The sequence below is a fragment of the Phyllostomus hastatus genome, unplaced genomic scaffold (assembly GCF_019186645.2).
Source record: "Phyllostomus hastatus isolate PE091 unplaced genomic scaffold, TTU_PhHast_1.1 phas_scaffold_21, whole genome shotgun sequence".
Classification (NCBI taxonomy): Eukaryota; Metazoa; Chordata; class Mammalia; order Chiroptera; family Phyllostomidae; genus Phyllostomus; species Phyllostomus hastatus.
This window is the reverse complement of record NW_025334017.1, coordinates 28,239,618-28,254,875: the sequence shown is the minus strand read 5'-3', so window position 1 is coordinate 28,254,875 and position 15,258 is coordinate 28,239,618. Positions and strand designations below refer to the sequence as shown.

Genomic DNA, 15,258 nt, shown 5'->3' with positions numbered 1-15,258 from the left:
GCTGCCAGGCTTCTTAAGATCTAACCCTAGAGGACAAAGCAAGTCATGACATCAGAGCAGATTTAGAGGGAAGAGAAATAAGCTCCATGTTTAAATGGAGCAGCTACAAAATCACAGTGCAGGAGCGCACATGGGTGGAAGATGTTGTGGCCATCTTTGGAAACGAATGCCCATAAACTGCCATATTCTTATCTTTAATGCCATCAATTTATAATAAAAAGTGTGTGCGAAATATTCCTCTGTCAGACTGGCGTGAATTGAAAAGTCACCAAGGATATGTAGCAACAACCCTCAGATGGCCCTGATGGGAGTGTTGTTCTGAATGTCCAGTTTAGGAAACCGTTTGGTAGTCACTGCCAAAATTCCTAGGTATAGATTTGAAGAAACGGGTGCACAGGTAGAGGAAATAACTGTATTAAAAGGTGCAAAGCAGCATCACTCATAGTTCATTACAGTCGCAAACTGAAAACAACCCTGAAGTTCACTGACCTTTGAACAGATTTTAAGAAAACGTGGGATATTATTGAGCAATGAAAGTAAGCAAATTATCTGCTTCACAACAGGGATCAATTCTTTAAGCATAATGTGGAATGTAAAATACAAGTCACAAAAGAATGCAGGCAATGTAACTTCATTTATGTAAAGTTTAAAAATAAGCAAAACTCTTTTCTGAGTCCAAGGTTTTTTCCAGCTTTAAATGCAGTTCACCGGGATGCAGGAGTCCTGGAGGAAGCCCAGGTTTTAATCTCTGTAGTCCTACAAACCAAAAAACACAGCGACTAATGAGGAAGCTAAAACATCAGGGCAACATTTACAACAAAGCCAGGGGACGAAAAAATACAAGTGGGTGGGGCCAAAACCCCATAGTCACATATTCTCAGGGTCTGTGCGGGAAGAAGGAAGCCAACAGGTGGCAGCGATAGCCTCGGGCAGGTGAGCCCAGGTGCCTGCAGGTGTGCCTGACCGCCACCGCCGAGCGCGCACGGGCGCTCTGGGCTCAGCAGTGGGCAGCGCTCAGCCCACTTGGGAGCAAGCGCTTGGTCCTCTCTCGCTGGGCGATGCGCCAGCCCGCGAGACTTGCAGGGGCTAAAGCAGCAGAACCCCCTGTAACTCCAAAACTGTGACAGGACCCCACACTAAGTAGGAGAAGCTTCGAGGAAAGTAAATCTCAGCAGCACCTGTACAAACTGGGATAAAGTAAAAGTCTTGGAGGTTGGAAACCGTCCAGGGAATCCCAGAGCGCAAGTCACCAAGGTTTTGACCACTACAGAAAAACAACAGAAGAGGGAGCATGCTAAAGTCAGAAAAGCGCTTCACCTACCTCCCTGCAAAAGTTCAGTATAAAAACCAGTTTCCCATAGAAATGAGCATGAGGAGAGTGTCAAGGGAAAATCCCATACAAAATTATTATTAAAAAAGAAGAAGAAGAAGGAGCAAACTAAGACCCCCACGGATAAGGAAAGCAGGCCAGGAAGATATGCCCACAAAACAGTCCCAAACTAACCTAGCATTTCAAAACAAGCCTAAAAGACATGAAGAAAATGAATCAAGGTGTGAACAGACATCATAAACCAGAGTTAAAGAAGCTCAGCATTGAGGATACAGAACTCAGAAAAGAATTAAAAATAAAAGAAAAAAAACCATTTCAGAAGCAAAGACAAAGCCATATAAGAAGGAATATAAGAGCATATAAATACAACAATGCCTTAAAAGACATAGAAAGTGAAAAAGAGGAATTTTTAAATTTTGTAAAGAGAAATTGTTTTAAAAATCAAAAAGAAATGAAGAATGAGAAACAGCCGCTAGTACACAGATCTTTTCCAGTTGCTCCAGAAGGGGGTCTCCACTTTTTACCTGTTGCTGCTTCACAATGTTTGTGTTAGGCGTCTTTGTATCTTGTGGTCCCATTCAGTTTTTTGTCACGTGGCAGGTACAGAATATTTTTGTTAAATAAGTGATGTTTGACTCCTGTGATAACTCCCTCACCTGCTATCTTCAGGACGCATAGAAGCTTTCAAAGACAAGAACAGCACTAAGCCCACTCCCTTCCTTCACTGGCATTGAGTTAATTTTTCCATTGTCACTTAGAAGGATAAAAAGGGGGAAGCTCCCTTTCAGAGATCAAATACCAGGAATCAGTGCATTTCTCAGGTTTTTTCCTTTTTCAATAGTTCTACTTCCCCTCAAGCCCTCTGTCTCCCAGGAGGTAACTTTTTTTCTGTCATGTAAGAAATTTTCAGGACACAAACATATTTTTTTGGCCTAAATCACATGTATTAATTCATTCAAAGCAAATAGTTATAATGCAGCAAAGAGTTAGTTATTAAGCAGTAATGAATAAGACCACAGATTAGGTTCCTGCCTTCACAGAAGTACCTTGAGGTGAGAAGGATGTAAACCAGTAAACATACAAACAAGATCACTGTAGATTTTGATAAACACTGAGAGGGAAATAAAGAAGGTGATGAAATGGGGGAAGCAATTCTAAATAGCAAAATCAGGGAAGGCTTCTCTAGCCATATCCATAGTTTGATAACATTAAGATTTCCACATCAGTCCCAGTTGTTCTTCTTTGGGGCTACCTACAGGCCTTTCTCTTTTCTTTATTTCTTCCATTTCTGACATTGTAGAAGTAGTCACAGCTTAGTGGGAGAGACAGCCGTGTAAACAGATAAGTAAATACAATGTGACAAAGGGTAAACCACAGCTATGAACACTTACTCTTCCTCCTAGTTAACTCTTGTGCCTTGGGCCTCTGGACTCACTGGAAAAATCCTGTTTTCCTGTTTGGGCTCCAGGCTGAAATTCTGCCTGGCTCCCTACATCATCTCAATGTTTACTTTTTATTTTGTTGGCTAGATCCGAAGAAACTTGACTTGCATAGATCCTAGCATTGACTTAAGACACATAACTTAAAGTAACATGGAATGTTTATTTTAAAATGCCTTTCTTTAAAGAGGTAAAATGCCTTTCTTTAAAGAGGCATTTTTCACATCAAAATTTTTCACATCTTTTTTTTTTGCACATCAAAATTTTCAAATATCTGGTAAATAAGATCTCTTAGCCAGATCATTGAAGCTGGTTGTTACCACACAAGAGAATGGGTGCAAACGATGACTGACATTGTTTGTCAGAAATCTGTATTGCATCTCAGTGTCACTGTATTTCTCTCCGTGTGTTAACCAGTTGTGTGGGTCTGGTAATCAAGCAGTGAAGGTTTACTTGGACTGTGGGAATTTTTCAAGACAGGTAACACAGATGCCAAATAGTATATAAAAGACACAAAGAATTAGAATATTTGAACAAATATGTAGGTATTTTATGTTCTGAAGTGGCTAGTCATTGATATTAGCTTGTCAGCTCTTAGATTCACCACAATTCTCTCAGATTCTTCTCAGATATCTCCCACGACTGGGAATTGCCACTTCCCCCCAAAGAAGGAGGTAGCCACATTCCAGGTCCCAGCGTTGGGGACAGATGAGAAAGAGCAGCGACGGTTCCCTCTAACATCCTTCAGTTCGCATACTACAAGGTCCCAGAATAGAGCAGAGTGAGCTGTCAATCCCAGGTTTATATGAGGTGCTAAGTGAAGACGGGAGTTAGGTCTTCTGAAGCCGCCTTCACTCTGTGTGATTCCTTCATGAGGATGACAGCAGGACTGAGGCTTCTGGAAATTCTCACACAGGCATGAGGTGGAGTTCCAACAAGGTCCCTCCAGAGCAAGAACATAAGGTCAGAGAAAAGTCACCTTCTAAAGATGCACACTCCAAAAAGCAATAGTTATTTTGGGGGAAAAAAAACTTAGCAAACACCTAGATGTAAGAAGTGTCTGTGCTTTCCATGTAGTGAGAGCACTCCGTTAATACCTCATGCACACCTCTGTTGCACTTACTGCAGTGCAGTAGAATTGGTCTGTGCATCTGTCCCTTCTACCTAACTGTGAGTTCTTTTCTGAGGAGCAGCATTTTCGTCATTTCCTTAACCTCAGAGTCTAGCACTGTGTCTGGCACAGAACAGGGAGCAAATAAGTGTGTTTTGAACAGACACACTGGAAATAAAACTAAAGGAGACATATTAAAATGTAGTAGGCATCTCCATGCAGTATATAAAAGGGGTGATGTGATTAAAGTAATGTTATTCAGTGTTATTTAGAAATATCTAAGAGAGCTAATCAGACACGAGCATTCTAAAAAGGTGTCCACTACAGTGGACTATTGCAAACTATCAATAAATTTATTTTAACAACATGTAGATCTAGAGATCCAGGCTCTGTGCACATTTATTCATTTCTAGAGCATTTCTTGAGTGCTTGTTATGTACCTGGAGCTAAGATTAAAACTGGGTCTATAAAGAAAGATATTTACAGTCCTTCTATTCAATATGCTTACAGTCTAGTAGGAGAAAAGGTTTTCAAAAATGGGCTCAAATGTTACAGGCCCTGAGATAAGTATGTGGGCCTCAGAGAGGGGCAGGAGGGAAAGATTACTTCAGATGTGCTCTGTTAATGGGCTTCATCTGGGTCTTAAAAAGTGAAGATGTCATCAACATAGTGGGAAGGGGCAGAAGTGCACTTTCGACAGCAGGAGCTGCCAGAAAGCAAATGAAGAAACAATGAGCTTGGAGGCCTGTGTGAGCAGAGCTTGGTGTGGAAGGGGTGTCGGGCTTAGGAGAGATAAGGTTCTGAAGAACTTGATATATTATGCTAAGAAGCTTTTGCTTTGTACTATACGAAGTAGGAAGTGCCAAGTACATTCATTTGCTAGAACATCCATAACAAAGTGTAGCAAATTCTGTGGATTAAACAACAGAAATTTATTTAATCACAATTCTGGAGGCTACAGATCCAGGATGAAGGTGTTTACAAGGTTTTTTCTTTTAAGGCCTCTCTCCTTGGCATATAGATGGCCATCTTCTCCTGGTATCACCACATGCCTCTCCTCTGTATGTTTGTGTCCTAATCTCGTCTTATTATGAGGACATTAATCATATTGGATTAGAGCCCACCTGATGACACCATTTTAACTTGATTACCTCTTAAAAGGCCCTATCTCCAAACATAGTTACATTCTAAGGTACTGGAGGTCAGAGACTTCAACATATGAAATCTGGGGGGAGGGAGGGGAACACAATTCAATCAGAACAGGGTTAGGTGTGCATTTAGATTCCCCAGGCAGCGGGGTGGAGGACAAGCAGACAGGTGCAGAACCCAGGACAGGGAGACCCTTTGGAAGAATACTGCAGTTGTGTATGAGAGAGATGGTCAGAGCCTGAACTAGAAAGACAGAGGAGTACATAGAAGATGTTAAAAGAGTCACCGTGAAAACCGGCCTGCAAGACAGAATTCATACTCCTCAACAGAGCCCACAGCATCTTTGACAATGGGCCCCTACATGCAGACTCACGTCTTGCCATTTGACATCATACATGCTACCCTCGAGGCAGAAAATCCTTCCCAGAGCCTCCAATTACACTGTGCCTTTTCTCAGGGCTAAGCCTGTGTGTCTGCTCTGCCTGAAACATTCTTTCCCCTTTTCTTAGGCAGCTGAACATCTATTCGGGTAAAGGTAGTCAAGTGTTGCCTTCCCATGAAGCTCCACCTTTCTCTGGTAGCAAATCACTTCCTCCCCTAGACTCCCAGGAGCATTTTGTGCATAGACACTCTCATATTGGGCCATGATTATTTCCCTTTTTACATGCTTGCTAATTCCATTAAACTGTAAACTCCTTGTGGGCTTGGATTAGTTTTCTTTCTTTGTTTCTCCAGAGCCTGAGATTGTTAGCAATCAATGGATAGCATTCAATAATACTCGGTGAATGTATGAGAATCAAAGTCTTCACCAAACACCACCTAGATACTACCAGGTGAGCCCCTGCCTGTCTTTCCAATGTAATCTCCCTTTTAAACTAAAACACTAGGAAGAGACTAAAGTAAAAAGTCAGATTTTCCACATTTTGGGCTAAATCTCTCTTATAAAAAAGAAACAAGATATTTTCAAAAACCAGCAAGGAAAATTCCAGAGGAAAAGCCAGGCAAATCAGCAGAGTTTCCAATCTGTCACCACTTTAAACCATCTTGTAAATCACTTCCAGTTTAATTTTAAAGGACAAAACACTACTATCTTCATGGCTTTTTCTTTTTAAGAATTTAATGAGAGGCTCCCATTGCCTATCTGATTAAGTCCAAGTTTTCCAGTCTGGTTTTGAAGAACTTCCACAGTCTGGCTGCATTTCATCTATACAATCCACTGTCTGTGCAGCTATCAGAATTACCTTCCAGAAACACAGATTGAATTATGCACTCTCATACTCCAAAAATACTTTAAGGGGCCTCATGACCTCAGTTAAATTTCAAATTCCTTACATAGGTATTCTACTATTTGGCCCTGGTCTTTCTTTCCTGGTATATCTTCCCTGGTAGTCTTCAATCTTCAGCTAACTTTCCAAGATATCTTTCTCAAATATTTCTTATATTTTCCTGGTTTTGTGACTCTACCATGTTTAAATTGTTCCTGAACCACCTGCATTACTCTCTTCCATATCTGTTGTAGAAGTCAACAGTCCCAACAGAAAAAAAAATCCAATCTACATTTCACTGCTTTCCTTTCATGTAAAATTCCTCAAAAGATCTGTTTATAGTGTGGTTTCACTTTCTTCCCTCCCATCTTTTAAGCTCACTCCAGACTTTCATTTACCACTCATTGAAACTGTTCTTATCAAAGTCATCAAAAACCTGCATATTTTCAAAGCCAGTAGGCAATAGTACTCAATCATCACCTTGGACTAATAGCACCATCTAACATAGTCTGTTGCTTCTTGTTGCTTGGACCACTCTCCTTTGGTGCCTGGGACACCACTTTCTCTTGTTCCTCTTCTTCTCTCCTCCAGCTATTGGCCAGGACTTCTCTGGCTTCCCTATTTAGTCTGAACTATCCCAACCTCTACAAATTGAAGTGGCTAAGATTTAGCCCTGTTCATCTCTTTCCCCAACACATTCATACTTTGATCTCATCTAGTCCCATGGGTCTAAATTTCCTTTTTTTTAAATTGTTGTTCAATTACAGTTGTCCCCATTTTCCCTCCACTCTCTGCCATTACTCTCTCCTGCCCTACCCCTGAGTTTTATTAATACATTGACAAGATCTAATTTTCCATCTCCAATTCTTACCTGTTTCTTGAATTCCAGACTCATATGCACCACTGCCCAATCAGTATCTCCACTTGGATGTCTAATACGCATCCCAGACATAAGATGTCCAAAACCTAATTTTGATTTTAAAGAGGAGAGATCCTCTTTAAAACATGCCTCTATCACATACCTCCTCACCTTAGCAAGTGGCCCCTCAGTTCTTCTACTCCTTAGAATCATCTTTGATTCTCCTCTTTCTTGTCTAATCCATTAGCAAAATTTGCTAGCTCTGCATTTAAAATACACTCTACTGTCCACAACTCTTTCACCACTACCGCTCTAGTCTAAGCCACCATCATCTCTTGCTTGAATTATTTCAGTAGTCTATTAACTGGTCTCTCTGTTATGCTTGTCCTCCACCCCCCAATTCCTGAAAGTGGTCTTTGTAAAATATAACTTTGATTATGTGACTTCTTTGCTCAAAATCTTCCAATAGCTTTCAACCTCATTCAGAATACAACCCAAGTCCTTATTACATTGGACTACAAAGCATTAAATCAACTCACCACCACTCCCTCTCTGAACTCATCTTCTACCACACTTCCTTGTGCTCAATCAGCTCTTGAATTTCTGGATTCCTCGCTATTCCTCAAGGACACCAAGCACACTTTTGCTTTAGCACCTTTATAATGTTCCTCCAGCTGGAATTTTCCTCCTCTAGAAAGCCACAGGCTCCCTCACTTTCTCTAGGTCTCTTCAAATTCTGCCTTATTAGAGAGGCCTTCCTTGACCACTTTATATAAATTAACAACCTTTTCCAACCATTCTCCAACTTTTACCTTGTGTATTGTTCTTCATAGCACTTATCACCACCTAACAAAGTATGTATTTGTTAATATGTTTTTAACTGTCTTCTTTAACTTGAATATAAGCTTCTTTAGAGATGGTGGTTTGTTTTCTTCACTGGTAAATTCCCAGGACCTAGAAGAGTGCCTAGCACATTGTAAGTATTAAATTAATATTGAGTGAATGAGTAATTGTCACCTGTTAGATAGAAAGGTTTTGTGGCCAGGGGTTAGCTCTGGCTGAGTATATATTCCCATTAAAATCTACCTTAGTGCTTTTTTTTAAGATTTTATTTATTTATTTGTTTATTTTAGAGAGGGAAGGGAGGGAGAAAGAGAGAGAGAAAGAAACATCAATGTGCGGTTGCTGAGGGCCATGGCCTACAACCCAGGCATGTGCCTTGACTGGGAATCCAACCTGCAGTTTAGTACTTTTCATATGACAAAAGTTTAAAATGTTTGTCAAATTACATTACCTCTTATTTGTCTCTGCTTTTTACAGATATTCTCTGTTCCTTTTTGACAAGTTTCCATAATGTCACCTGCTTCTTTCCTTCCTCTGTCACAGTTCACTTTCACTTTAAAGCCTCAGTTCTTGCTATTTTTCTCTTTAACTTCTTCTTTTCCTGTTTATATTCTATTCCAACTTTAGTCTCTCCGATTCCAGGAAATTTCAGATCACAACTGTCATTTCTTGGTTCTTAGAGGCTACAAAGACTATTTCCCACAGTTTAACAGCCTATACTATTATGTATTCTCTGTTTCATGGGAATTCTGCTTTGCTTTCCAAACAATACTGTAAATGGCACAATGACAGAGATCACATCATACTCCCAAATCCTTGGAAACATCTAGCTGAAGGTTACATGCATGTTAAGTAAGTAATAACTATATCAACTGATCCAAAATAGTATCCCTATTTGCATATTTGACATCGCCTTGTAGATATCCAATAAGGATCTTATTCTACCTCAAATAGAATTCCTGGTTTTAGCACCCACACATATTCTTTGCCATTCTCCTTCCCCCAAATTCTAGTTACCAGCAGGTATCCACTTTCTTAAGTCCAAAATCTAGGAATCATTTTCAAAGTTAAACTTTTATTCTGAGATAGTAGATTCACATGCAGTTGTAAGAAACAATACAGGGAGATCTTGTGTACCCTTTCCCCCAGTGGTAACACCTTGCAAAATTATAGTACAATCTGGCAGTTCCTCTAACAATTAAACATGGAGTGACTACATAACCCAGCAACTCCACCTCTGGATATATACTACATACCCAACAGAAATGGAAATACATACCCATACAAAAACATGTACATCATGTTTAGCAGCATGTATAGCAGCATTATTCATAGTAGCCAAAAGCTAGAAACAATCCAATGCCCATGAATGAATGAATGAATGAATGAATGAACAATATGTAGTATATCCAGAAAAATGGGTATTATTTGGCCATAAGAAGGAATGAAGTACTGATATATGCTACAATGTAGATGAACCTTGAAAATATTATATTAAGTGGAAAATGTCAGACATGAAAGACCACATATCACATGATTCCATTCAGATAAAAGTCCTGAATAGGAAACTTGACTGAGACAGGAAGTAGATTAGTGGTTGCTTAGGGCTGAGGGAGAGTGAGCAAGAGGATGAGATGGAGAAAATGATGTCAGAGAGGTAATGGGTTTAGGGGAACTAGGGCTTTTTAGGTCTTTATTAAACATATCTTTTACCATGAGTGAGATAACAAGGCTTGGAGGGTTTTGAGCACAATTGAACTTTAAAAGCCACTCTGGCTGCTGCATGGAGAATGGACAGGAGAAAGAGAGGGAAAGCAAGGCGATTACTAAGTAAGCTATTCCAAAAAATAAAGCAAGAGATGGTGATGGTTTGGACTAAGGATTGACTTTGGAGGTGGTTTGAACTGATTGGGTCTGGATGTGCTTTAAAGGTCAGAATAAAAGGATTTGTTGGGTTCAGTGTAGAGCATAAGAGAAAAGGTCAAGGATGACTCTAAGGTTTTGGGTCTGATCACCTGGACAGAAAGAATTGGCTTTCACTAAACTGGAGGAGTGCCAAAGGACACAGGTTTTGATGAGCTAAATGGGGGAGTTTGTTTTTGGACATGTTATTGAGATGTTTGCACGCCAGCTGGATATATGTGAGTCTATAGTCTCTGTTGGGGCTATCAATTTGAGAGCTGTCAATGTGTAGATTTCATTTAAAGCATTAGGTTGAACGGCATCACTTAGGGCACTGGCCTAGAGAGAGAAGTGGTAAGACCCCAAGACACTCTAAAATGAAGAGGCCTGAAAGATGAAGGAACTAGCAAAGATCTCAGAGCACTTAGAATAAATCCCACATTCTTTTCCTTGACCTTGATCTTAACCCGACCCTCCCTTTTCATCGTCATTAATCTCACTCTTCAATCACGCAAGATATTCAGTTTGTGAAACACACCAAGTCCTTTACTGTTTCATGGTCTTTGTTTTTGCTGCGCTTTCCATCGGGCATGTTCTTACATAAGCTCTAAATTTGATCACCTCTTTCTCTTACCACTCCCAGGTAAATTGTTACCTTACCTGAGTTTTGCTTAGTCATCTTAATTCCCATCTGAGTTTTCTCTAACTACCCTTAAAAGGCCCAACCTGACCATCTCCACTAAGTTACAGCTCTTCCAAAACCTGAAATAATTTGACTTCTTTCCTGTCTAGCAATTTGAGGGACCATTACTACATGCGAAATAGAAGCTCATATTCCTCCATGCATGTAACTTTCTGGAGAGCAGAGACCTCAACCTACACTGCCTCAGCAATCACTTCTAAGTCTTCGATATATATTAATGGAATGAATTGCAGGGCACGGACAGGCTTTCAAACAGAAGAAACGGGCTGGCATTCCGCCTCGTCCCAGAGTAGCTAGAGCAGCGGACCCAAATCCTTTTGGCACCAGGATCCGGTTTTGTGGAAGACGGAGGCACGGGGGCAGAGCTCAGGTGAGCTTTGCCACCCGGCCTGCTAAGGATAGGGGACAAGGCTCAGTAGAGCTTCCCCCACTAGCCTGCCCTGGGTGGGGGAGCGGGGCGGGGCGACAGGAGGCGGAGCTGAGGCGAGCTTCCCTGGTGGCCCGGTTCCAATTGGTTGGGGACTGCAGGTTTAGCGAGCTGGACGCTCTGCGCATGCGCCATTGTTCCCGAGCGCGGAAGCCTAAACCCTTCCCTCACCCGGGGCTAGTTTACTAACTACGCATGCGCACCGCGGGGACAGTCTGTTCGTTTGTCGGCGCTGTCAATAAAGTTTTAGTGAGGAAAGACCCTTCTTTCTTCGGCAAGATGGCGGAGTACGACTTGACTACTCGCATCGCGCACTTTTTGGATCGGCATCTAGTCTTTCCCTTGCTTGAGTTTCTCTCCGTAAAGGAGGTGAGTGGGGCTTTAAGTGCGAGGAAGTTGTGGGAGCGTGTGAGGTGCGGAGCAAGGCCGAAAGGCGCCGGCGGTAGCCCTGGGCCTGAGTGACACACGTGTGGGGCGGCCGCGAGTCTGGTCCCCGGCCGGGCAGTCTGTGCCATCTGGTAGTTTAGTGTTGTCGGAGTTGATTGGTAACGCGGAATTCGGCCCCGACGAGGGGCAAGGTGACAATATGAAAGAAGTTCAGGGAACTAAGCTGTCACGGCTTTACTTAAGATGCCAGTGGCCGAGGGACTTCCGCGTCGGTTCATTTCGGAAGTTGACGATTCGCTGCGGCTACGCTGTGGTGACGCTTAAGCTTTACTTAAGATCGACTTCTGAAAGCAAATGGGAGGGTTAGCGATTTTTACTTTTCTTTCGGGACTGGGGGAAGAGTGTACTTGGCTTGCGGGATCGCTTGGATTAATTTTGTTACACTTAAGTGAGATATCCAGCACTTTTAGTTCCGTCAAGTTGTGAGTTCTTTGCGTTGAGTTTTCCTGGTCTTTCGATAAGTAGCCACTTCTACATGCGTAGCCTGGTTTGGCGGATGGGGACAGGGATCCCAACCACCCCAAAAAAGCAAAACCGACAAGTTTGAACCTGACAGTTCTTTCCCGTTATAGACACACTTCCAATGATTTGAACTGGTGGTTGACGTTCATTTAGCTACTCGAGAGATGTTGAATAAATACTGTGTGACTCTGGTACCTCATACTTAAAAATGTCTCAGCACCAAAAGTTTTGAAATACTCAGCTTAGGTTATACTTTGAGTTTATTGGGAAATTGATGTATTTTAGTAATCAAAGTAGTAGTACTGTGATGAAGGGATTAGAATATACGCCAGAAAAATAAATGAATTCTGTTTGTGGAAGCAAATTACAGCGTAAATCTACTTAGGGACGTCTAGATTTGGGAAACAAATCGTCTGACCCAACAGCAATGGGACACAACAGCCCTAGAAATAAACACTGTATTGTTCTGATAACTTTTCAGGTCTTTTTGGTGATTAAGGTTTATCAGATATAACCCTTAAATTCGTATGATACTCTTCTAAATACATATAGAAAATTCTTAAGTTGTTAATGTTAAGGAATACCAAGTTTATTTTCAAAATGTTCAGAGATGTCTTAGAAAGCTTTACCTTGAAAGGATATATTTTTGCCTTGGTTTTTCTTCACATAGGATGTACTTAACATCTCTATTTTAGAACTTGACTATAGCAGTCCAGTCTGCATTCTGTTTTCTTTTCTGGATAAGTAAGGATAATTCACCACAACTCAAGGGACAGAAATAGCTATATTTTGAAATCCTTTGCCAGCTTTTTTCAGAAATGCTTCTAAACGAACCAAACTTTGTTTTCTTATAATGTATTTTTTATGCTTTTATTCTTCAAGACAGATAAAAGGGAGGAATATTCAAGTGTAAATTAGTATTTCACAGGGCAAAACAAAAACCATAAATGGCAGCTGAGACTCAGTGTGACGGGTCCAGTGCTTCCCTCGGAGAGAAAGTTTGTGAGATGGCCATAATGCACCCAAGAGAAAGACCAGACAGTTGCTGGGATATTTGCTCAGCAGTTTACTAAGTACAGGGCTATTGTGGAACTGTAATAAATCCAAGGTGAGGTGCAGATATCTCACTGCCAGAATCATACCTATGTTTTAGAACAGATAAAGATCTATAAATATAAGGCAAAAATAATGTGTCAATGAAATACTGGCAGAGTGTTATCAAAATTGAGATTCTAGTCAGTGGGCAAAAAGGACTTTGAGGAGGAGAGGCTACGGGTTTTGACAGCTAGGTGGCTACAAGAGTCGGTGATCATGATACATGAGGGCAATTCGATACAATGGAAAATATAAGCTCCATGAGAACAGGAACTTTGTTCTTTGCTGTGTTCTCAGCACATGAAACAGAGTCTGGCATGAAGGCATTTAATGACTGTTTAATAAATGAGTAAAAGAACACACATTTGTGTCTACTGTTTTTTAATCTCATGTAAAGTGGAAGGTCAGGTAATGTTTAGGGTTCTGAGCACTGGAGTCCTATGTGGATCCTGGCTCTGTCACTTAATACCTCTGTGCTCTGGAGCTGTTTCTTTTTCATCTTAACAAAGCATATTCTCATGCATAAAGTGTTGATGCTACCACCAGCCTCATGGGGTTGGAAACATTACATAAGATAAATGCACAAATGACGGGGGAACCAAAAAAACCTGGAATTTATTTATAAAAAATTGTGTATTCTTACATATTTAACTTCAGTCACCTTCAAAGTAGTCTCTATTTGATGCTGTACACTTTTTCGAGGCATTTTTTCCACAGCTCAAAACAGTTTTTGAACTCGTCGATTTTGATGCCTTTTGGTGCTTCTGCCGTTTTTTGTCTTATCTCTTCCTCCTCTGCAAAGCATTTTTTTCCTGGGGCTTTTTTCACAGGGAACACAAGGGAAACAAAAGTCACTCTTGGTGAGATGGGGTAAGTGGGGAGGGTGGGGCACTGGGGTCATGCTGGGGGTTTTTGGTCAAAAACTGCTGCACTGGTAAATAACCCATCATGAAATTGGCAAATGCATTGAAAGACTTCAGAAATATTCACTGAATCCAAACACAGCCTCAGAACAATGCCAGCTGGTACACTGATACAGATGGGTTCCTAGAACCTCAGCTACCAGGCGTGGAGGGCTGGGGGGTGCTGTACTACAAGGGGCCTGCCCTCCAAAAAATAATTCTGGGCTTTTTGGGGGTCCCCCGTGGTAAAGCACTTAGCCTTATGGGACAAAGTATTCCTAAATGTTTTCTGTTAGGAAGTTAGCCCATCCTGTATCAGAGGGGAATGAGACAGCCAATTGGGGTTTTAAGGAGTGAGGTAAGGACGAAAATAGTGACTGAGGAAACAGACTAAAGACAGTAGAAGGATTGGTAAGTGTGGAGGGCCCAGCTGAGATTGGGAATTATACATTTATAGAGCTAATGGTGGTCATTCTCAGAGTGAGGGGAGCAGTGGAAGGTTATTGGAGTAGTGTAGAAATATTTGGAGGTAGTCTTATAGGTAAATAATTATCCAGAGATCAATTTAAAAAGAATTAATGATCAACAAAGAAAAGCACAAATGTGACTGAATATATATTGCCTAGTTTTGAAACATTTTATAGTCATAGTCATCCTTAGCCAGAACATAGAAAATAGATGACTTTTTTTTTCCCCAGAGCTAGAGATTGACATTGAATTTTATTTGGTTGGGAAAAAAGGATGGAATCAGTGATACCACTAAAAAGAAAAATCTTTGAAATAGCCAAAAGTGATAGCTAAACTAATGTAGAAAGTTATGACCAAAAAGGATGATACAAAAATTAGAAAGAGCAGAGGGTAAGTTCAGGATAATGAAACATTTTTAAATTGTTTATTTATTTATTTATTTTATTATTAATTTTTTAAATTTTAATTGTTCAAGTACAGTTTTCTGCCTTTTACTCCCATTCCAGCCCACCCCTGCCAGCCCTCCCCACCTCCCTCCTGTTTCCAACCCCCCCCGTTTTTGTCCATGTGTCCTTTATACTTGTTCCTGCAAACCCTTCCCCTTTCCCCTGAAATTCCCTCCCCTCTCGTCACTGTCAGCCTGTTCTCTATTTCAGTGTCTTTGGTTATATTTTGCTTGTTTGTTTTGTTGTTTAGGTTCTTGTTAAATGTGAGATACGGTATTTGTCTTTCACTGCCTGGCTTATTTCACTTAGCATAATGCTTTCCAGTTGCATCCATGCTGTTGCAAAGGGTAGGAGCTCCTTCTTTCTTTCTGCTGCATAGTACCACAGTTTTTTGATCCATTCATTTACTG

The 15,258-nt window shown here is 40.9% G+C and overlaps 1 protein-coding gene across 1 annotated transcript in view; it reads left to right on the top strand.

Annotated features, from left to right (window-relative positions):
• The first annotated feature begins 11,239 nt into the window (after positions 1–11,239).
• Positions 11,240–15,258, top strand: part of EIF3E (eukaryotic translation initiation factor 3 subunit E) — a 49,635-nt gene continuing 45,616 nt past the window's right edge. Inside the window, exon 1 of the mRNA XM_045861594.1 lies at positions 11,240–11,397. Within this exon, the coding sequence (XP_045717550.1) occupies positions 11,308–11,397 (90 nt within the window). The 5' untranslated portion in view covers positions 11,240–11,307. The remainder of the gene's footprint in view (positions 11,398–15,258) is intronic.